Source organism: Hibiscus syriacus, unplaced genomic scaffold (assembly GCF_006381635.1).
Source record: "Hibiscus syriacus cultivar Baekdansim isolate YM2019G1 unplaced genomic scaffold, ASM638163v2 tig00004779_pilon, whole genome shotgun sequence".
Lineage (NCBI taxonomy): Eukaryota > Viridiplantae > Streptophyta > Magnoliopsida > Malvales > Malvaceae > Hibiscus > Hibiscus syriacus.
In genome coordinates, this window is record NW_024062030.1 from 508,399 (window position 1) to 533,159 (window position 24,761).

General features: G+C 33.4%; 1 protein-coding gene, 1 long non-coding RNA gene and 1 pseudogene across 3 annotated transcripts; 1 reads left to right on the top strand and 2 right to left on the bottom strand.

The window, feature by feature from the left end:
- The first annotated feature begins 8,729 nt into the window (after nucleotides 1-8,729).
- Nucleotides 8,730-13,545, top strand: LOC120198482 (probable disease resistance protein At5g63020). 2 transcript variants are annotated; one of them, XM_039199820.1, is made up of 2 exons: nucleotides 8,730-8,896; nucleotides 9,986-13,545. In XM_039199820.1, the coding sequence occupies exon 2, from the start codon at nucleotides 9,987-9,989 to the stop codon at nucleotides 12,930-12,932; it is 2,946 nt and encodes a 981-aa protein (XP_039055751.1). In that variant the 5' UTR covers nucleotides 8,730-8,896; nucleotide 9,986; the 3' UTR covers nucleotides 12,933-13,545. The 2 variants fall into 2 exon arrangements, with proteins under 2 accessions (XP_039055751.1, XP_039055748.1); XM_039199817.1 differs by having other exon boundaries at nucleotides 8,809-8,896; nucleotides 9,976-13,545.
- A 93-nt stretch (nucleotides 13,546-13,638) lies between these two features.
- On the bottom strand, nucleotides 13,639-15,140 carry LOC120198501. Its single transcript, XR_005523373.1, has 3 exons — nucleotides 14,645-15,140; nucleotides 14,111-14,333; nucleotides 13,639-13,996 (listed from the first exon to the last, which is right to left on the bottom strand). It is a non-coding gene; the product is annotated as an uncharacterized LOC120198501 (long non-coding RNA).
- A 1,863-nt stretch (nucleotides 15,141-17,003) lies between these two features.
- LOC120198508 lies at nucleotides 17,004-19,147 on the bottom strand (annotated as a pseudogene).
- Nucleotides 19,148-24,761: the final 5,614 nt, after the last annotated feature.

The window sequence follows — 24,761 nt, forward strand, 5'->3', positions numbered from 1 at the left end:
AAGTTTGTGACAACATGAAGAGAATTTCTCTAGTTACTTGACAATACTACTGTTTAGTGACACCAGAATGAGAGTATTCAAGATAAACATATTTGGGGCACGAATAAAGCTACAAGTACCTACAACAGTTCATTGTCAAAATTGAACCTCGTGGGGATCATGACATTTCAGTCAAACAGACATTGAGAGTGAATCAGACAGATCTATAGGGACATCTTGAGGGCCCATTTCAACCAGAAATAGATTATTGGGGCATTTTGAAAGCTCACAACAATATGAATATTTGGGCATTCTTGGAGGCTCATCTCAACAAGAAGTAATGTTGAGCATACTTTTAACATATGTATCAGCAAATATTGGGGCATTTTAAAGGTTCATTCAGACAGATCCATGTGGGGCATTTTGAAGGCTCAGATTAACAATAAACAAATATTGGGGCATGCTGAAAGCCCATTTCAATCAGAATTAGGACTGTTGATGCATTTTTTGAACGTTTCGTATCAGCAATGTTGGGACATGCTGAAGGCCCATGTCATCATGTGTTAAAGAGCATTGATTTGAGAAAATATTTCCAATGAGACAGAAAGATATGGAGAATGAAAAGGGTAAAACAGTGACAGTCAAGCTATCTATACATAATTACTTCGTTTATCAGGCAGTTACATCAGGGTCTTGTTGTTGAACAAATTTTTATTCAGCAAGTATGGTTTCAAATACCCAATCTTCTTAACCATGTATCACAAGACAGCATGTTCTTTGTTAATCTACATCATGGTTGCATGAATAAAGATGGTCCTTAGGCAGACCATTTGATCCAAGGTTCAGTTAGTCAAAATCTCGGCTTTGAATTTTGCATTCTCTGTATCAGTGATAATTAAAAATATTTCTTTGAGATTCATGTCAGTTAATTTCAACCATACTGTTGAGGTTATGAAGCTATTTTTCACATCAGTTTTGTTTACTTGATGACATTGGAAAGGGAGACTCGACTCACTTACATTACTGTTATTCCCGTTGTTATTGGGATCATCATTGCTAGCCAAGATGAACTGAGTTTTCATCTATTTTGGTTTTATCATGTGTGTTTCATCCCCAAGAATTCCACGGATATCTTTCTGTACATTGATCCTATAGTTGAAGTGTTTCTAATTTCTACAATGCTCATTATGAAAGAAAGCATGATCAGTATCACATTTTCCTTTTCCAGAGATGATATCAAGATTTGTTGGTATCTTCTATTCAATTCGACACCAGCACATTCTGTGAATTTGACCAACTTTTTGGTCATACCAACATTACACTTGGATTCCTATTAAGTTTTGTTCTCAAGTGGTCTTGTGACGTCATTCAAAAACTTTGAAAAATAGGTAAAGAGCTTCAATAATTGAGAAATTTGAGCAGAAGCCACAGAAAAGGATGAATGTATTGTCAAATGCTTTACGAACATCTGAGCAGAAGCCACCGAAAAGGACGAATGTGTTGTCAAGTGTTTTACAAGCCACAGAAAATGATGAATGTGTTGTCAAGTGTTTTACATCCCACAGAAAAGGATGAATGTGTTGTCAAGTGTTTTACATCTGAGCTGAAACCACATGAGATGAAGAATGTGTTGTCAAATGTTTTACGAACATCTGAGCAGAAGCCACACGAAAGGATGAATGCGCTGTCAAATGTTTTACGAACCTGCTATTCTGATGTTGAACCAATGTTGTGATCATATGGTTTCCATTTATTGATCCAAGATGAAGTTTGTCTTTTTCAACTTCAAGATTATAAGATGAGATATAATGAAGATTTCTTTCCACAGAAGGAGAGCTGAAATTTTAGCAACAAGAAACTAGTGGAGCCAAATATGATTGAACAACATTTTGTTGTTAAGCATCTCGATATGATATGGTCCAAGTTGCCTTATTCAAGATTTGATTAGATGTGGAGACATGAAAGGAATTAAGATAAATCATCCTTGTGATGTATTTCAAGAGTCAAATCAGAACAAACATTGCTCTCCTAATTAATCTCTGATGAGTCAGGCATATCTACATCTACACTCTTCAAAGATGATAGATTCTCTCTTCAAAGATGATAAATTCTCTTTTTAAAGATGATATATTCTCTTTTCGAAGATGAAAGCTTTATTGGATTTTTTCACAAGTCCAAGCAATTGGTTTTATCCAAGACAAAATGGGGCATCAAGTTCATAGTTCTGACTACGGCAAGAGTTCCATAAATGAAACATTTCTTCTGAGACTTAAATAAAGCAAAGAAGGCACAAAGATTGCTCTTCCAAATCAGAAATACAGTTTGAAATGACATTTTGACCAAATGAAGGAAGACTGAGTTCACCAATTTGAAATCAAATAAAAATGAACTTAATATCCATGCATCATATTTAGGCATTTGCAAAAAATAGGTGTATTTCCATTCATTTTATCCATGTTAAATGTTGACAGGAATTTCAAAGATTTTAGCGAAGATTCAAATCCATCGCAATGGATCAACATTTCCAGGTCGAGTTCATAATGAGAAGAACTTGTTCAACTTTTCGCTTGAATTCATCATTCGATGGATCAGCATTACCAGGTCGATTTCATAATGAGAATAACTCATCTGAAGAAGGAAGAAGAAGTTCATAATGAGAAGAACTTGTTCAACTTTTTGTTTGAATTCATCATTCGATGGATCAACATTACCAGGTCGAGTTCATAATGAGAAGAACTCATTTGAAAAAGGAAGAAGAAGTTCATAATGAGAAGAACTTGTTCAACTTTTTGTTTGAATTCATCATTCGATGGATCAGCATTTCCAGGTCGAGTTCATAATGAGAAGAACTCATCTGAAGAAGGAAGAAGAAGTTCATAATGAGAAGAACTTGTTCAACTTTTCGCTTGAATTCATCATTCGATGGATCAGCAATACCAGGTCGAGTTCATAATGAGAAGAACTCATCTGAAGAAGGAAGAAGAAGTTCATAATGAAAAGAACTTGTTCAACTTTTTGTTTGAATTCATCATTCGATGAATCAACATTACCAGGTCGAGTTCATAATGAGAAGAACTCATCTGAAAAATGAAGAAGAAGTTCATAATGAGAAGAACTTGTTCAACTTTTTGTTTGAATTCATCATTTGATGGATCAACATTACCAGGTCGAGTTCACAATGAGAAGAACTCATCTGAAGAATGAAGAAGAAGTTCATAATGAGAAGAACTTGTTCAACTTTTCGCTTAAATTCATCATTCGATGGATCAGCATTACCAGGTCGAGTTCATAATGAGAAGAACTCATCTGAAGAAGGAAGAAGAAGTTCATAATGAGAAGAACTTGTTCAACTTTTTGCTTAAATTCATCATTCGATGGATCAACATTACCAGGTCGAGTTCATAATAAGAAGAACTTATCTGAAGAATGAAGAAGAAGTTCATAATGAGAAGAACTTGTTCAAGTTTTCGCTTAAATTCATCATTCAATGGATCAACATTTCCAGGTCGAGTTCATAATGAGAAGAACTCATCTGAAGAAGGAAGAAGAAGTTCATAATGAGAAGAACTTGTTCAACTTTTCGCTTGAATTCATCATTCGATGGATCAACTTTTCCAGAGCGAGTTCATAATGAGAAGAATTCATCTGAAGAAGGAAGAAGAAGTTCATAATGAGAAAACTTGTTCAACTTTTTGCTCGAATTCATCACTTGATGGATCAACTTTTCCAAAGAGAGTTCATAATGAGAAGAACTCATATGAAGAAGGAAGAAGAAGTTCATAATGAGAAGAACTTGTTCAACTTTTCGCTTGAATTCATCATTCGATGGATCAACTTTTCCAGAGCGAGTTCATAATGAGAAGAACTCATCTGAAGAAGGAAGAAGAAGTTCATAATGAGAATAACTTGTTCAACTTTTTGCTCGAATTCATCACTCGATGGATCAAATTTTCCAAAGAGAGTTCATAATGAGAAGAACTCATCTGAAGAAGGAAGAATAAGTTCATAATGAGAAGAACTTGTTCAATCTTTTGCATGATTCTATCACAGAAAGAGATAGATCAGCATCAACATTTCTAGATTACATCACAAAAGGAGACAAATTATCATCCCCAGTGGAAAAGTTCATAATAAGAAGAACTAATCCCAAAGAAGATTTTATTCAACATTACCATCATAATCAAATGAAGTCAAATAAAAAAAAACTTATTGTCTTTTCGTCTTTGCCCTATTCTTGTTAATACAAGAATGAGCAAAGAGGGGCAGCTGAAGACAGTAGTTTTTTTTTTACATTTGGTTTTTTTATATATATTATTATTTTTTTTATTATTATTATTTATTATTATTATTATTATTATTATTATTATTAATATTATTATTTATTATATATTACAGGCTTAAATTACAACCCAAACAGTAGCCCAATTCTGGCCTAACTGAGCAAACCCATCAGAAACCCTAAAACCCAACTAGGGTTTTCTATCCTAGTATTGCCGCCGCTTTGCTTCTCTACCGTTGGATCTAGCATTGATCCAACGGTTCATATGGTCCCAGCAAAAACCCTAGGGTTATGATACCCTAGGGCCACATGGTCGTCGTTCGTCAGCCAGCCGACACCTTCAATGCCAGGTGACCCAACCAGCAGCTGCCGACGCTTTGCTACCTTGACACCACCATCGCTGAAGTCTCCAGAAGGCCAGATGGCCACCCACGTTGCTGCTCTAGGGGTGAGTCACCACATAGTTCGGTGACTCACCGAACTAGACTTTATACCCGGTCCGACGAGAGCCTCATCGAGGCTATAAAGCCATCACCTGCAAGACGAAAAAAATGGAGGAGACAGAGAGGAGAACACAAAAAACATGAACCAACAGCCACGGAGAAAAGGGATAGAAACCAAAACCGGAAACAACAAAAAGACAGAGAGCAAAAACAACACAAAACCGAGAACCAACACCAACAACAAACCAACAAAGAAAAATAAATGAAGAGAGGAGAGAAACTTACCACGACCATCGGAGCCCTCCAAAACGTCGTCGAACCGTTAAAATAATGAAGGTATTATCTTTAGATCTAGGAAATACTATGAGGTTTTAGGAGAAAATGATACCAGATTTGGCTTTAGGGTTAAAAGAACTTTGATTTGGTATGGTTTTGTAAATTCCGGCCACCGTTCACGGTGGCCGGCGGTGGTGCTTGGCGACGGATCATGGTTGCCAGCCGGTGGTCAGCTCTCTCTCAGGGAGAGAGATTAGAGAGAACAGAGAGAGTTTTCTCTCTCAGAGAAAGAAAGAAAGGAAAGAAATGAGAAAAATGGCCCATAAGGGCCGGCCGATTGGGTATTTAAAACCCTCCCCAAACGACGTCATTTTGGGGAGGGTATTTCTGTAATTTCATAAAGGGTAAACCCCTTCCGCAGTGCTCCAAGTTTGTATACCTTGCAATTTAGTCACTGAAAGCAATTTTTGATTATTTTAATTTAGTCTTCTAATTTTATTTTATTTTAATTTAGTCCTTATCAGTATATATATATATATATATTTAGGTAAATATCAAATTTAGTCCCTCATAGTTTATTAATTATTATTTTAATCATGTATTATGAATTATGGTTAAATTACATTTCTTAATGCCCATCTTTTATATATTTCGAATTAGTACTCTAGTTTTATAATTTTATATTTTAATCATTCAAATTTTATTTTTGATTATTATTATTATTTTATATTTTAATATTATATTTTTAATTATTATTTGCAATATTATTTTATTATTATTATTACTTTTTATTATTATTCTTATTATTTATATAAATAAATATATATATAATAAATAATATTTGTTTATTAGTTAAAATCTTATATTTCATAAATTACTTTTTTAATAATCACATTTTAATATATATTTATTTATTTTTCAATATTAAGAAAGGACAGTCTTAAAATAACTGGATGTCCATTTTCTGATATTTTTAAATAAATAAATATCTTATTTTATAAATTATATATTAATTGTTTTAATTATTTATTTATTTTTTAATATCAAAGAAAAGAGCTGTCTTAAGGCACCTAGAAGTCATTTTCTTATATTTCTAAATAAATAAATATTTTATTTATAAATATATAAATTAATATATATTTTTCATAATTATAATTTTAAAATAATAGGATTATAAATTAAATATATTTTGAATTCTTAAATTTCTAATAATAGAGACAATGTATAATTAAAAAGTATCAATTTTGGGCGTTGTAGGGGTGTTAATCATTCCCTAAACGTAACCGACCACGAATCCCTTTTTATTATTAAAAAGAACGAATTTTTGGTTAAAACGCATATCAGTTTATTTTTTAATCTTTGTTTTCTTAAAAACTCTTTTAAAAGATGATTTTTAGGTATTCGACCTACCTGACCCAAAAGGCCGATGGCGACTCCCAAATTATTTTAAAAACCATTTATTCACATCACTTCTCCCGTCAAGTAAAAAAAATTCGTGCCCGGACGAAAACCGGTTACGACAATGGGTTTGTAGATGATGATAATAAAAACAATACTAAAATTTACGTAATTCGGGTTCGATCCAAACTTGACTCGAGCTTAACCCAAACAAAATATGGTTACAACAACCCTACACACGAAGGGCACTTCAATGACTTCTGCAATGTCCGAATTAACAGCCACACAACATTTTCTTTAAGGATCATTGTGAACATTTGCAATGTCCATTGTTTCATGAGACCCCACCTTTATTAAACAATACCTATTTGAAAAATAAGAAATATAATATAGTAATCATTTTCAGCTTCATTATTTTCTCAGCATGACAGGGAGAACCCGTAACATTTGCAAGGACTACAGCAGGCCTGGTGTTGGAACAGGCAAAGGTCATTACGATGGATGCAAGTCAGAGCCAAACTGTTCTTCGTGTTAGTCGAGTTGACGGTCGCTCCGATTGGGAGAGGCACGGACCCGGTGCGAGCGGCGGTTGCCGTTGGACGCACAGTGGCCGCCAGAACCACCGCTATCGTAGCCAACGCGAAAGCTAGCTTCTTCAAGGACACCATGTCTCAACTGTTGTGCTGTGAGTATAAATTGATGAGAATGTTGTACAAATGGAGGTTCTTTATATAGAAAAGGAAGAGAATTTAATTATATTAGTGGCGTACCGAAAAGAAAATGAGAATAATATGTAAACTTGGTGATTTGCATGATGGAATTACGTGATTTGCATGGCAGAGCGAATTGAAATTTTGATACACGTACACGGTTTCACTCTCTTTTTCATTATCTTCTTAAACATTCAATTTATAAGGGTAAACTATGTATCTAGTCACCCGATTATTCATGCAGTTTCATTTTGGTCACCAAACTATTTTTTCTAAATTATACCTAACGTTACATTTTAATTTCATTTGGTCACCAATCGTTAAAAAATTAACGGTGATGCTGATGTGTCATCAAGGTAATGTCACGTCATCATTGAAATTTTTTTTTAAATTATGTTAATTTTTTAACGACGGATGATCAAAGTGAAACCAAAACGTAACATTATATATGATTTTGAGAAAAAAGTAGTTGTGAACCAAAATGGAACTATATGAATAATTGTGTTATTAAATATGTAGTTTACTCAATTTATAACCAAGGAAGGACACGATATTTTACATCAGAATTGGGAAAGCTTTATTAGAAATTTAAGAGTGCAAAATTAGATAATTAATAAAAATATAATAAAAAATGAGAGATTAAAATTTCTAAGACGACCGCTTCTCAACACCTCTCGATCCATCCTTATAACATCTAAACTTTTTTTTAATAATTATAACATCTAAACTTAATTCGTAGAAAATGATTTCCAGAAAATATAAAGGGTTAGTTTTTTATGTTCATTAAACTTTTCTATTACTACTTTCACAATGTCATTATATTGTGCGTAAAATTAATTATTTGAAAGTAGATTAATAAATTATAATTAATAGCGATATACAAAATTAGATCTAGCCTGAAATGTGGACTTTAACTTTTTGTCTAAATTTTGTGTATAGGTAAATATTTCATTCAAGTTTATTTTAGGTCAACTTATTAAGTGATCTTACTGGCTAAAGGGGTGTTTTCCTTAGAAATTTTGAATTCGAACAGTTATATTTATACGGTATGTGATGTCAATAGATTAAGAAAAATTATAAATATATATTACCTTATTACTTACATGTTCCATTAATATGACCCTAATTCTAATCTAATTTAATAAATTTTAACTGTCGTGTGAGCCTCTTCGTTAATATTAACGGCTGATAGGTTGATTTATATCATTTAGATATTTATGTAGTTTGATTAACAAAATTTAAAACTTGGGGTCAGATTAAAATTCTCCCATAACTAAGTGGTCATGAATTTACTTTACCCAAAAATCAATTTACCGAAGGTTGAATTGATTTTTTTTTTCTTTCAAAAACTGAGAGCCTCATAAACAATTAAACCTAAAAAAGGTTAAAGAAAATTAATCCAACTTTTCCCTCTTCAAAAGTTAATTTGTCTAGATAATGGCACGAATTAATTGATTTCAATAATTAAGAACGTGTTATTCTTTTTAAAGATAACGAGTTTGAGCATCGAGCGTATATAATTAATTGATTAAGAATTTTTGAATAAATATTGACATATTGTATATTAATAAAAAGAGAAGGAAAGTCGTAGGAAATGGAGTGCGGTTGGAACAAGGATGAGTGGGTCCTTGGCCTGGTTGGCACATTGACCGACTTCAGTAAAAGCCATTTAAGTTTTAGAGCTTCCCCAACAACCGGCTCATCTGGTCTGGTCATCTTCTGAGACAAAAATCTCAAACAGGAACACCCCCAACTCCAGTTTTCAGACACAACATAAACTCAGAGAACTAAGCAAGCTTGAGTCTTTCCAGGTATTCTTATTCTCCCTTGTCTGAATCTAAAACTCTGTTGAATTTGCTTCAAACGAGCTACAATGTCATATCTTTATTATTGCTTCGAACTTGGATCATCACAGATTTTACCCCCAACATCTCTCTTTGTTTTCAGTATCTTTTTCATGTGTATTACCTATGGTCAAGACGGACACATCTTGATGCGAATTTAGAAAATAATATGGAGTGCGAAATTAGATAATCAATAAAAAAGTACGAATAAAATACTTCAATTATATGGAATTTTGAAATTTTCAGGGTTGACCGCACCATCCAGCACCCACTCGGTCCATCCTTGGCTATGGTGTTTGATAAGGTTATTAAGCTGATAGGAAAGGTTGACTCTAGAAGGGTTGATTCAATGTAGAAGCTATGCAGTGAAATTAGAAAAAGGGGTAACTTATTTCTCATTTTAGTTTTAACCAGAGTGGCCATAAATGTTGGAAAGTTCTGCAAAATTTAGCTCTTGAAAGAAACAAAGAGTAATGTTCTAATTCTAACCACCGGCATCGGAGTGTCGAAACTCGGTGAGATGATGTCTTTTACGTGCTTGATGTAATGCCAGCAAGACCCACCTTTATAATCTCAAATGCTTGGTGTAATCTTGGTCCTATGTATTCTGTCTTCGCCGTCGAGCTGTCTCGGGTGTTTGTGACAAATTCGAGACTCAAATTGTGAGACTTTCTAGTCAAAGAGGACGATACATTGCAAGTCGGGTAAAAGTCTGCATTCTCAATGTCTATATAACTGTAAATAAGAGTAATCAACTTTAGTTCTGAAACTGACCAGTTGAACTTGATAGTTTATAGATACTTGCCAGAATTACAAGGATAATACAAGTCGGAAGTGAGGAAAAGAAATGGAAAGAAATAATTAGTTTCCGAGAACAAGACTTTCGAGTCAAGATCACAATCTGAGTTTTTCACTTGCAATGTCTATTTGTGTGGTCTTAAGATTAATATATATATATATATGTGTGTGTGTGTGTGTGATATTTGTTATTGCTCCATGAGAAAAATGGTTTCGGTTTAAACTTTAATGATTAATTCATCGCAAAGACATTGGCAGGATGGAAACGCTGGCAGTGCAAGCAGCAGGACAAGCGGCTGGTTCGCTGGTTACACCGGCGGTCGAAGGTGGGAAGGGTATATTCAACTGCTTGCAGCGCAAATATGCCTACGTGAAGAATATACCAGAGAATATCGCCAAGCTTGAGAAGGAGAAAAAATATCTGTGTAATGAATATGAAGATGTTAGAAAGACGCTGGAGAGGAACAGATTAACGAACGAAAAGACAAACAGATGTGAAACCTGGCTCAAAGAGGTCGAAAATGTGAAACAGGATATTGAAAGACTCAATGATGACTACAACAATACCAGTGCATATTTTTGCGGCCTATGTCCATTTCCGAGTTTGCTAAAGCTTGGCAAGAGTATTGTGAGGAAGACTGCAGAGGTAGTTGAGCTGAGTAATCAATTACGTCAAATAAAACTAATGCAAGAGAAGCCACCGGCACCACCGGTTCCGGTTATAGAGAAGCATGCACGGAAAAAAAGTGACGTGCCATCATTTGATTCGCGTGTGGAAACACTGGTGGAGTGGCTAGAGGATGAGAACTTGAAAAGAATCTGCATATGGGGCCCTCCGGGTGTGGGGAAGACCACGATTATGGAGATTTTGCATGACAAGGTCGGTAAATCTGGTAAATTTGACATTATCTTTTGGGTGAATGTATCAGCCGATCGTAGAATAAGAGAAATACATGATGTAATATGGCAGCGTTTGAGAGTGGACGGAAACTATAGTGCCGATGAAAGAGCAAACATGATATCCAAAGAGCTAAAGGACAAGAGATATGTATTGTTTCTTGATCTCGATAATGTCGTCTCAGAGATTGATCTTAGAGAAGTTGGTATTCATGATGAACATGAGCATGGAAAAGTGGTGTTTTCATGCAGATACAAAAACAACAATATATGCGGTGACACCGATGAAGAGATGAATGTACAGAGATTATCAGACGAGGATGCCGAAAACTTTTTCTGGAAAATAGTTGGTTCTCATCTCAAGAGCAATCCCGATATCAAGCCAGTTGCAAAGCTCATCATCAACGAATGTGGTGGCATTCCACTCATGATTAAGTTAATCGGCAATAGGTTGGCGAAAAATGAGGACCCTGCGATATGGAGGGATATGTTGTCCCAATTAAGGTCGCCGACAATGGAACCTCAAGAACAACTGGAAGAATTTTACAAGGCTTTTAAACTTGTCTATGAAAAACTATCGGAGGAGATGAAGCCTTGTTTGTTGTATTGGGCGGTTTTTCCGACAGGTTATGAAATTTTTCGAGACCATGTAATCGATTGTTGGAGAGCCGAACAGTTCTTACCATGCCAAAGGAATCTTTCATGGACACGAGACAGGGGGCATACCATATTAGATGAATTTGTGCGGAAGTCGTTACTAGAAAAGGGAAGAAAGTGGGGGCATTTCAAGATGTTCGAGTATTTTCAAAGGGTGGCATTAAGGATAGCAAATCTAGAAGAGAATTTCAATTTTTTCGTCGCCGATGACGAAAACATTATAGACGAAGATTGGGAACGTGCAAGGAGAATGTCACTTATTCAGGTTCGCCTATCGACTCTACCTAAGAGACCCCAATGTTGTGGGATCTTGACATTGTTAATGCAGCAGAGTAGCTTGGCTGAATTTCCAAGGGAATTCTTCGGCTATATGTGTGGTCTTCAAGTTCTGAACTTGCATGAGACGCAAATAACTGAACTTCCGTCATCGATCTGCAGCTTAATAAATCTGAAAGGGCTGTTGATAATCAATTGTAGTCGGTTAGTACAGCTTCCTTCTCAGATCGGTGATCTTGAGCATCTCGAAATCCTCGATATACATAACACTAGTCTCTACAGTTTGCCTGTAGAGATCGGACAATTGTCTAATTTGAAGTGTTTGAGAGTTTCATTCACCAAAGATGCTGGAAACCAGAACCATGTCGAAGAACCGAAGCCGATGATTCCTTCTAACGTGATTGCAAGGCTTTCTAAGTTAGAAGAACTGAGCGTTGCTGTGAGCCATTGTAGCAGCCGATATCAAAACGCGGCCGAAATCGCCAGTGAAATCTCCAATTTGGAGAAGTTAACCTCACTTTGTTTCTTCTTCCCCGAGATGGAGTTTTTCGAAGCTTTCATTCGGAATAGCAAATCATGGACGGACAATATCTTCAGATCATTCAAGATCATTGTTGGTAACCAGAGAAACAGTTCTGCATCTGAATTTAGAGTCTTTGAATGCTCAGCAGAAAAGCACCTTCGGTTTTCGGCAGGAGACGAGTTTCCCGATGCTATTTCACAGGTTCTAAAGCAAGCCAAAGCATTCGAACTGATTGGTCACCAAACTGCTACTAGTTTATCAGCTTTCCGTGCTGATAACTTACAAGGTGTGGAAGCATGTATCGTTGAGGAGTGTAACGAGATGGAGAACATCATAGACGGCACAGGTGTTGAATTTGAACGCTTGAAAAGCCTACAAATTCACAATCTACCGAAACTGAAAAGTATTTGGCAGCGCCCAGTAGAATCTAAAAGCCTTCGTAGACTCACAACTCTCTCGTTAAAAGGATGCAACAACATAGAAGTGCTTTTTTCACCGGGGATGATCATACGACTCTCTCATCTAGAAAATCTGCAGGTGGAGGACTGCTGTGTCTTGAAAGAGATTATTGAAGACGGACGTGTAGACGAACCCCGCACCTTTCCCAAGTTGAAGAATTTGCAGCTCTGTGACTTGCCGGAATTATGCACCATTTCTCATGCCTCTTTGGAATGGCCGTCGTTGGAGACGGTATTTATCAAGCCACACATGAAGCTTAGAAATTTACCGCATACAATTCAAAAGGCGTCGAAACTGAGAACAATTCAGTGCTCAGAAGATTGGTGGAACCAACAGGATTGGCCAAATAACACTAATAAAGATGATTTTAGAAAGTTTCTCAGTTTCATATGACGAGAGAAGAGCCTCAAACAGGACCAAGGCATCCACAGCTAGAGGCATTTATCAAGAGACGACATAAGCCCAGGCCTGACCATATGCATCTCTTATGTGATAGCTGAAACCGAGTGGGAATCGGTCATAGTTACGTGTTTTGTCCTTCAACTTCCTCGTCAAAGATTTTCTGCATATATGGGGATTCGCTCGGCTTTCAACCAATGAGATAACTCTCTTCTATCACATAATCAGTCCTCCCATTGCATCGCAAGATTTGAATTTGAGACTTTCGAGTTGAAATCTTAAAGTTTTAGCTATTTTGTGCGTAGAATAGGACTACCCCCTTCAATGTGCTTAGACTTGGCCGGTTACGATGTAGTGGTTTCTCGAGTTCAAGACTCCAAAAGAAGAAACTGTGTGTCCAGGAATGGCGGTGCAGCATTGTCTCCGACGGCAGAGACATCAAATCCTTTTAAGTTCATGTCCTATACCCTAATATCGTATGTGTCTTCCATCTGTTTATGTTGGATTTTGTCAATGCCTGTTCTTTCGCTTTTGAGTGAATGCTGGGTTTTATTTGTGTATGGTAATAACCACTTGTACATTAATGGAGGAATTTCAAAATTCTTTGGTTTTAAATTCTTGATTGATTATTTTCGATTGATTACTCGTATGTTGTTCCGAATCATTATTTTTCGTGAAGTATTTGCATACAATTCATATTTGGATATGAATTTTGAAATGTTGTCCTAAACCCTAAATTTAAAGAATTTCTCAAAACCCTAAATTTCCTAAATTATCGAAAAGTCATAAATCCCTAAAACTCCTACTATTATCACCGCCAAATCAACTACTACCGCCCATCTCTTCTATTGTCGGACTCTACTATTAACTATCCCCCTCTTCCAACGTTGCAAATCAACGAACGATACACCACAAAATCAACGATAAACGGCTTTTGTTGATGCAAATTGACGACCAATAACCACTCTTCCGTCAATGGACGACACACGATGATGATGGCAAGCATCCAATGCCTGGGAGCATTTGAGCTTCTTCAAATGTTTCTTCTACCCTCTGGCCTACAACAGACGAGGAAAGTTAAAACTTTAGAAATAAAGCCAACATGCATGGTCTTTGAAGCACAAAATCTTTCAGCAATCGAAGAAAATAATTTGTCCCTGCAGAATCCACACCTTCAGAAACTTATATCACGGATTGCCCTTGCATGACTATCGTCTTCAAACCTTTTCGTCCATGTGGGGATAGAACAGTCCCTCTTCTAGATCATATGATGATTATACTCCTCCTATTGCAAGATTCGAACTCGTGACTTTCGAGTCTTAACCGTTTGGTGTTGAATGTGCTTAGAATAGGACCGCACCCTTCTTTCTGCAGATGAATGTTTCCACTACAGTTCTATTTAAGGAAAAGGATATTAACTAAGTCACAAGGACATGGTGTGGCAATCCAAGACAGCTAGCATTGTATATAGGTTAGCTGTGTATCTGTATTCTAACATTTTGATCTAACACGTGCTCAGATATGTATATCGATCATGATATTCGAAAAACAAAAGTAAAATTAAACCTCAACTCCAAAAACATGGCAATCTGATAGGAATATCCACTAATTACACAATGAATCACAGTAGTTCAACCTGTACATGGTCTGAAGATAAAGAAATACATAAACATCTCAGTATCTCATCCAGAGTTTGATTGACTTACACTTTTGCTTGCCGAAATACAGCTGAAAAACAATGTCTGGAAGCAAGCTATAGGTCAGGTAAATCATTGAAAAACATCTGTAGAATATTGAAATCTTTGAATTTTTGTGAAGTTTCAACGCTGTAAAAGAACAGTGAATGTAAATATGACAGAAATTACAAGATGTGAAAGGAAGAGACTCATCCCTTCAGCACGAGCGGAAGAGAGTTTCTTTCACAATCTTCATGTGGAGTCAGGTTTATAGTGAGATCAGCTATGCAGTAAAGAAGAAAAATGCAGAGGTTACTATGAGTTCAAATGCTAAGGATTAGACAACCCTTTGCATACTGGCAGATTAAGATGTGGCTTTGTTGAGATGTTAAAATGCAGCTAAAAATCCTTAAACTTGGTTCGGCTCAAAGAGATCGAAAGCTTTCGAAATCATGGAGTTGCCTCCCATCAGCAATGATCTAAACACCACAGCCAGTTAAAGGTTAGGCCGATGTTTTTCTTTTCACTTTTGACCACCACATACATAATCTACCAAACCCAAACTATTCTGTCAAACATTTTAACAAACAGATTATGAAGAAAAAAAATACCCAAACCACTCAATCAAGCAATTCTACAAACAGTTTATGCAAATAGCTCTGCCAAACTTTTTAACAAACAAATCAAGCAGAAGATTTCAACTCACATCATAATTTATCGGTTTATACAGGATAATTAGAAAAGATAAATTCGCATTTAGACCAGGAAAACAACCAGAAATTTACAATACTACTAAAAATATTAATAAAAAAGAAGCTAAATCTTGCAATAACTAAATCCAAAGGTCCGAAGGTACATATAGTTGAAAAACTTGGGTATTACAAGAAAAGTTTAAGACAGATAATAATTCAGAAGACTAAAACATAGGCAAGACTTGATAAAGTTAAAACCATGGCTACAAAGGAATAAAGCGAGCAGAATCTTGAAGTTTTGGAGTCATCGCCGATCATTAACGCCGTGACCGATCCGGTGAAGGTAAAAATGACCGATACTACACTAGTACAGAAGGCGAATTGATGTCCGTGGAAGAGCAGCGGGACTTTATTTTCTCCCATGTTTTCACTGGGAAGCAAACAAAGGATGATACCCAGGGTGGCGGAGAAATAAAGATTATTCCTGGCGGTATATGAATCGACGGCGAGAGCGAGCAGTGATTGTTTCGTCTTGCTCAATCTGAATCCCATCTTCTTCGCGAGAATTAGGTAATTGCTAATCGATCAATAAGATATCAAAGGTGTATCTTTATTCAAAATAAAATAGGTAAACTATTTCTCATCACTCAACTTTAACCGTGTTACTTTTTCGGGTACTCAACTTTTTAATTTTAATTGTATCATTTAACTTCTAAATTACTTATATTTTAGTCAGTTGAATATTAAATCAAAAACAGCATGATCACGTGGACGATTTTATGCTGATATACACTGCTTTTTGTTAATATGAAAGCCATAAGTTCACCTCATTTTTTTCCTTGTTATTACTTTTGTTAGATAAAAACAATTTGAGGAAAAAAATAAAATAGTGAAATAAAATTAAATAATCAAAACAAATAAAGAAAAAGAATGAGGTTATAAATTGATTATTCGTCGGTAGTTATAGAATCGAATGAATAGTTGTTGAGGTTTTTATACACAACTTTTTTAAATCAAACTAAAGGTTGTCCCTTTTTCCCATATATATGGGGTAAGAGGGAGGTAAGATAGTAGGCTACCCCCAACACCAGGTTGAGAACAGCTTCCGTAAGAGACCTCCGAATTATGAAATGCCCTCCGTGGGACTCGATCCCACGACCTCAAGGTTAAAATCTTATGCTCTACGAACTATAATAAAAAAATTCTATCACCGAAAACGTTTGAGAGTAGAGACAACATTATTTGAAAGTGTGCCTAACCTTGTAGGTTTACACGATTTAAATAGAAGATTTACACTAAATAATGAGAGTAGTAGTTTGGGGATCAAATTAAAATCATTAAAAGTTTAAGGATAAATTTAAAATGAACTGGGACCCACCTTTGCCAACCACGCGTTTAATGGAAATAAGAAAAAGGGAGAAAAGAAAAGAAAATATTGTTCTCCAAGCCACTATGGCTGCGATAAGCAACGTTACTATTCAACTTTGATTCTGATTCTGATAAATCCATTTCCTCCCTTCACACTGATCTTCCACGTTTTTCCGATCAGTTTCGACACAAATTTCACAGAGTTCGACAGAAACGTATGAATTCCGCCGGTACCGTTCGAGTTTATCACCTTCGGATGTTGTCAAGCCATCCTCTTTCAGATTGTGTTTGAAACTAAGGATAGATACTTAAAATGCAACAATATAAACTACAATAATACAACTGGATTTCAAGAACAATATAACTATTGGTCCAAAACTGTTGCTCATGAGTTAAAAGCAAATCATAACACCTACAGGACAGTAAACACACAGGACTAGACAGCATTCCATCCAACAGATGAATTCTTTTGACGAAAACAGCTCCAAATATTATAAAAATCTAAGCAGCATCCTGGGCTGCGAGCCTCTTCCGGGCTTCCTCGATGATCGATAACTTTATACCCTTTCCCTTAGGAAGGGATACCCACGGCTTTGTTCCCTTACCGATTGTAAACACATTGCCTAGATGGGTTGCAAACTCGTGGCCAGCAGCATCTTCGAACATGGATTGTCTCGAAGCTACCCTTATGCTTGTCTCGGTTCTTAATGACTCCAACACGTCCCATGTTCCTCCCTCCAGTGACCATGACAACATTCCCGACATGAAACTTAATGAAATCAACAATTTTGTTGCTCTTGAGGTCAAGCTTGATGGTGTCATTGGTCTTGATCAAAGGATCAGGGTAGCGGATTGTTCGGCCATCATAAGTATTAATGTATGGAATACACTTCTGGCCAAATTGGACAAACCTAACCTTGCAGAGCTAACTGCAGATCGCAAGATCAATAAAACATGGTCAATCATTCCTTGAAGGCAGAATCGACCTTTTGTATCATAAAGACAACAGTTAACAATAAATCTATAACTTAAGGTCCCGTTGATACAAACCTTGGTCTCATCACCGGTGATGGCATGAAAGCGGAATCGACCTTTTGTATCATAAAGGAGACAGAAGTCCTCATTTGTCTTTGGAATTGACACATCTGGCAGTAGGAAACAAAGAAAACCACCAACACATGATTAAAACAGACTGAAGCACATAGAAAAGGTACAAAAATAAGTCAAATCCGGAAAGAGGAACCTAAATCAGAGAAATGAAGCTATACTTTGAATAAGTTTATAATTCGAAAATATAAAAAAGTTCAGTTGATCCAATAGACCAAAAGGCAATTTACATACCCATGAAACCAGCTGGATAGGTCTTATTGGTTCTAATCTTCCCATCTACCATAACATGTCGTTGCATTAGAATAGCAATCACTTCTCTATATGTCAGAGCATACTTTAATCTGTTTCGCAGAATGATATTAACGGCAAGCATTCCCTGGATTTGTGAGGTCCAGATGATGGCTTCGGTGCCTGCATAAACAAAGAGATTATAAGAAGAAAAATTAAAGGCAGTTGCATTGAAATGGTAAGAAAGCAAAAACGTCTGATATGATAACATACAAATGCACCGCCGAGCTTGTCAAGCATCCAATGCATGGGAACATTGATCCTCTTCAAATGTTTCTTCAAACCTCTCACCTGCACCAGATAAGCAAAAATAAACCTTTGAATGAAGCCAGAATGCATAGTTTTTGAAGCAAATGAATTTCCAAAACAAAGAAATCGACCCCACCAAAATGCAATATAGATTCCACGCATTCAAAACTAAATCAGAGATGAACATTATCATAAAGCATATAGAAAAGAACATCACATCATCTCAAAACCACAATAAAACCAATCATTTGATCTTTACATTGACTTCAGCAAGTACTCTTCCTATGACTCCTTCAACGTGAAACACAATGTAGATTCCACACATTAAAAACTAAATCATAGATAAACTTAAAATAAAGATGTAAAAAAGAACATCACATTGTTTCAAGACTACCATAAAACACAATTAAAAGGCATCATTTGATCTTAATGTCCACTTCAGCAACTAGACCTCTTATTTCTATATCATGAGAAACAGTGTTAGAAATATAAAGCTGTTGTTGCCATCCAAAGCCCAGAAATTACCCAATTTCATGAAAAACCCAAATATACCCACCAGCCAAAATCAACATTCTATTCATTCGTTTTCAGAGAACAGTAATAAAAAATGTAAAAAATATGCATTGATTCAACAAACTAAAAGTCAGGGGAAAATACTGAAATCAAAAACAACAAATTCAAGGAATGAAGTGATAAGCAACGAATTAGAACAAGAGTAAGGACGAGATAATGGAGAGTAAGGAACTGACCATTTTGGTGGAAGGCGGCTCTTTCCACTGAAAGCCTTCACTTGCTCAATGAAGATGCGAACAATAGGGAGAGTGGGAGACCAAGGAAAAAACCCTAATTTCGTTTTAATCCATACATTTTGTGTTTAAACCAACTTGAATTGGGCGGGCCAGAAGGAAGCCCAATTCTTCCTTCAGAATAAGCTTTTTCTAATTTAAAAATTGTTAAAGTACACAAATGTCCTGACTATTAAAAGTTACGAAATGATCCTTCGACTATAGGATGTTGTTTTGTTGAGTCCTTCGATTATTAAAAGTTACATAATGGTCATCTAATTATTCATATGTTTCAAACTCGTCCTTTTCCGTTAAAAAATTATTAGTCTTTTGAGTTAGACATTAACTTATTAATTGGGATACGAGAAAATATGATCTCAAAATCGTTTGAGTTGTATTTTCTAAATTGATTCTTTATTTACATTATATTATCGAGCCAGTGCTTGAAAGCAGCGACGGTACCAACTTGCATTTTTAAAATATGATTTTATCATACCTTAGTCAACAAGTTAATGTTCAACTTAGACGGCTGTCAATTTTTTAATAGAAATGACGAGTTTGCAACATATGAATAGTCTAATGGTCATTTTTATAACTTTTAATAGCCGATAGACTCAACAAATTATCACCCTATAATCGGGGACCATTTGTGTACTTCCCTTTAAAAATATACATGTAAAAAGTTCGTCATTATTATTTAGGTGGTGTTTGTTTTTGCAGAGATAAAATGTCTGCAGTCTGCGGACCACATTTGCAGCAGAAGATGTTCTGCAATAAGAAGATTGTTTGTTTTTTAACGTCTGCAGACTGCTAAAATGAATTGAAATATAAATAAACTGATTTTTTAAACTTAAAAGAGTTTTGCAATACTGAGATTTAAATAATTTTAGTTTTACAATACTGAAATTTAAATAATTCATACAACTACAATAATAAATTATTTAAAATAAATCAATTCATATTTAAAAATAAATCAATCCATATTTTAAAATAAATCAATCCATACTAATAAATTATTTAAAATAAATCAATCAATCCATACAACTACAATAATAAATCAATTCATATTTTAAAATAAATCAATCCATACTAATAAATTATTTAAAATAAATCAATATATATTTTAAAATAAATCAATCCATACTAATAAATTATTTAAAATAAATCAATCCATACAACTACAATAATAAATCAATTCACATACTAATAAATTATTTAAAATAAATCAATCTATACTAATAAATTATTTAAAATAAATCAATTCATACAACTACAATAATAAATCAATCCATATTTTAAAATAAATCAATCTATATTAATAAATTATTTAAAATAAATCAATCCATATTTTAAAATAAATCAATCTATACTAATAAATTATTTAAAATTAATTATTTTAAAATAATTAATTCATATTTTATAATAATTTATTTTAAAATAATTTATTTTATAATAAATCATTTTAAAATAAATTATTTTAAAATAAATTATTTTAAAATAAATAACCTTATTAAATTATTTAAAATTGTTTTAATAAATAATCATATTTTATAATTGTTCTTGAAGAGATTTGAAGACATAAAACCATGTCTGCACCAATAAGAGCTCGTGCAGACGTTAGAAGAGCTTCTATCTTCTAAAAAACAAACGGTCTGCGAAGCCTAATGTCTGTGCGTGATAAGAGGTTTGAAGAGGTAGAATAGTGAAAACAAACACAGACTTAGTGTGACAATTAAAAAACTTTTCATATTATTCCGAATTTAGTCCATCACAAAAGAATAGAAAAATATGAAGATTGATTCTCACTTCTTCCCCAAAAAAAAAATAGACAATATTACCTACAATTCCAAAAGTACTTATTAAATACAATATTAACATAACACGCTAAAAGTTGGTTAAAACAAAATGTATATTTTATTAAATGTATTAGTGTCTAATCAATATAAATTTTAAATTTTAAATATAAAAAGAAAAAGAAAAAATCACGTCATTTAATCCAATTGATTGAGTCATGACGTTTGTAAATAGAGTAAACTGGATTGAAAGGATCGCCTTCGCCTTTGAAGTAACCGATTTGAATTAGTCGGATAATAAATTAAATATCAATAATTAATTCAAGAAAAAAGAAGAAGATAAATTTGACCCATTCCAAACCTTTCAATAACACAATATATATATATATATATATATATATGTGTGTGTATGTATGTGAAAAAGGGAACATAGTATGCAACATTTGGCTTGTAGTGCAATGAATGTCATAGCAATGGAGAAGAACAAATAGAAGACAAGGGCCAAGCTGACTTATTGTTGACCCTAGATTAGGACCTTTAACTTTGAATTGGACCCAAACTTGGGATTTGGTTAAGAAATGTGTTTTGGGTATCAATTCATTGTCTTGATGTGAGTCAAATATACTATATTTACCGGGTCAAAACCAAATAAGATCTCATCCTCGTCCCATGAAGCACGACAAGGCATGAAATGATAAAATTATGAAATACATTTAGAATATTAGCGAGAGAGTATGGTATTAATTAAATGATGATATTAACATTATAAATTATTTGGATATTGATTTATTTTGAAAAAAAAATTCTATTTAATCGTTTTAGCGGTATAATGAAATATTGTTCTTGTTAAAGTATTGAGGATTGAACAATTGCATTTATAGAGCGTGTTTGTATTGTAAAATGTTAAAAAAGATTGACTTAATATAAAAATAAGTGTTCAAACTATATCGTTTTTTTTAAATTGGCGCCTAAAATTTTTTTCTGTCAATCTAGGTTCCTAATGTTTCAAATGTTATCAATTTAGTTGCATTTATCGTAACGGTCATTAAAATTTTCATTAAGTGACACATGTCACATTTATATAATTTTGATTTTTTAAAAAGAAAAACTTATTTTAAAAAATATAAAAACCCTAAAATTTTCTCAAAACTTAAAAAAATCCAAAACTTTGAAAATTCTAATTTCAATCTCTATACTCATGTCGATCGCTGCCTTTGTCGTCGACCAAACCATTCGACCACTAGCTACTCGATAAACAGCCACCGACGAACCCACCAGTAACCAGTCATCTCCCAATCCCCTAAATTTCTAAACCTATATCATCAAAATCACAAATATTTAAATCCTTAAAAATTTCTTAAATCATTTTGACCGACTGATTGGGCAATGGTAGTCGACGGAACGATTAAATAGTGGTAGTTGGGCCAACCGTTTAAACAGTGATAGTCGATCGATTGTTGGTTTTTTTCAACTTCAAGTATGGTGATTGTCTGACTGGTGTAGTGAGGGGGGGGGGGGAGAAAAGGGAGAGGGATCAAAATTATACAAATGTAACACATGTCACTTAATAGAGTTTTTTAACGATCGTTACGGTTTGACACTTAAAATGGTAACGTTAGACACCTGGATTGACATAATAAAAGTTTAGCCACCAATTTGGGAAAATAATATAATTTGGACACTTAATTTTATATTAAGCCAAAAAGATTTTAAACATATACTACTCTGTAAATATATTTTTTAAATAATATATGATTATTACAAAATAATATTCGTTCAAAATTTTTATTGGTCATTAACAATGCATACGCTTCATATATTTATCTTCGCGAAATTTAATCATATAATAAAAATAATATTTTTATCATTAAAATCATTAAATAAACTCATTTAAATAATTTTTTATTCTTTTTCACCAACATAATAAATGCATTATACAAAAGCTTAATTTGTTAGGCTCCCATTGAAATGGATCCCTTGTAGTTAGGACTTAGGACCCTACCCAAAAACATTAAATGATGGATTTTTGAATAAAAGCTTTAACTGTGCTTCTTACCTTTTCTTTAATATAATAATCAAATTAAACATAATCTTCCTAAAAACATTAAATTATTTATAATTTGAATATTTAAATTTGTAATCTTTTAAAACATTGGCCAAACGTAACCTCCTTTTTAATATAAAATAATATAATGTGATTGATAATGACCCCACCAAATCAAACACAGTCATATTTTCATATATATATATATATATATATAAATTTATTTTCAATAATATGCATATTTGAATTTAAAATCTTAAATAAAATATACGACATTAAGATAGAGAGATTCATATAGATTAATATAATCATAATGTTAAATAAAGATATTTTTCTTTTGTTATTATAGATTTATGATCGTCGAATGAGTGAAAATTAAAAAAAAAATAACATTAGCATCAGAAAATGATGAAATATTCACAGAAAAAATATGTAATAAAAAATATTTATGATCATTTTTATAATATTTAATTGTAACTAATAAATTATTAAATTATATATCGATAAATAATTATTTTTACGAAAATTAAAAATATTATTACAAAAATATAATCAAAATGAAAATAAACATGAAGAGACCCCGGTCAAAGGGGACAGGTGGGTCGAAAAATATTTGTTTAATGTCAGTCAAAATGATAATTGAGTTAAATTTATTATTGATTAAATTGCAAGTGCGGGCATGATTCTGACTTTATAAACTATGTGTCATGTTGTCAAATTAGACCATATTAGACCGTCATCTAAATTATCGGTCACATCAAAAATACATTTAATGAAACATTATAATCGTTTTTTTATAGAAAACAAAATAATCATTTGATTTTTAAAAAAAATATATGTGAAAAATTTTATTCTTAAATTTAGGGAATTATTCAAAATTTTATATTGAGGAAATTTCTAAAATTTTAGAAGATACAAATTTATAAAATTGCTCTTAAAATTTTGGTAATTTTAAATTTTCAGAGAAACATTACCCCTAACCGCTCCCTCCTCAATCTGTCTATGCTCAAATTAATATTTAAATTAAATATTTTCTTTCAAATTGATACATGAAAATTTTACTCTTAAATTAGTATTAGTATTTGAATTTTATTTATTACTTTAGTACTTTTATTAACCATGTTAACTTTTAATTATAAAATAACATAAAAATTATATCACGCAATAATGATAATATTATCATATGTGTTTTTTTTTTAAATTAAAATCAATCCGGTGGAGAAAATATATTTTGTCACATCTTTGTTTCCTCGTATTTTTTTAGGTCATGGTTTTTAGACCTACTAGAAATACTCCTCTTCCTTCCCCTAGAGGCCCCGTTCCCCTCACCTCTAGATAAGATTACGATTAGATTTACAATTTGTCAAAAAAAAATAATCCATTGAATGACCTCAGTGGTTAAAGAAAATATTGTTATCTCTTAAGGTATTGTGTTTAAGTAGTTACATCTGCAGAGTTACGTGTTATCAATGATTAAGAAAATTATAAAAAAAATATTACGTTGTAATCATCCAAACTATTAAAAAGGATTTAAAATTTATAGAAAAAATATTATTAAAGGTACAAGAGAAGATTCTTAATCCAAGTATTAATTTAAGAGCAATTATTTAAAATGAAATTTTATGAAAAGTAAATTTTTCATAAACTCTTATTTAGAAGAATTTTGTTATATTTTTATTTTAAGTTCTCATTATCATGCAATTCCCTTGTTTGGAAATTATTACGAGAGTCATAAACTCTAAATTAAACCTTAAAATAAAAATATAAAAATACTTACGAAAATAATATGAAATTCAAATAGTCGTCCCATACAAGTAA

What these genes read in the sequence shown, in the direction of transcription:
- LOC120198482 (XM_039199820.1), top strand. Translation starts at nt 9,987, where the DNA reads ATGGAAACGCTGGCAGTGCAAGCAGCAGGACAAGCGGCTGGTTCGCTG.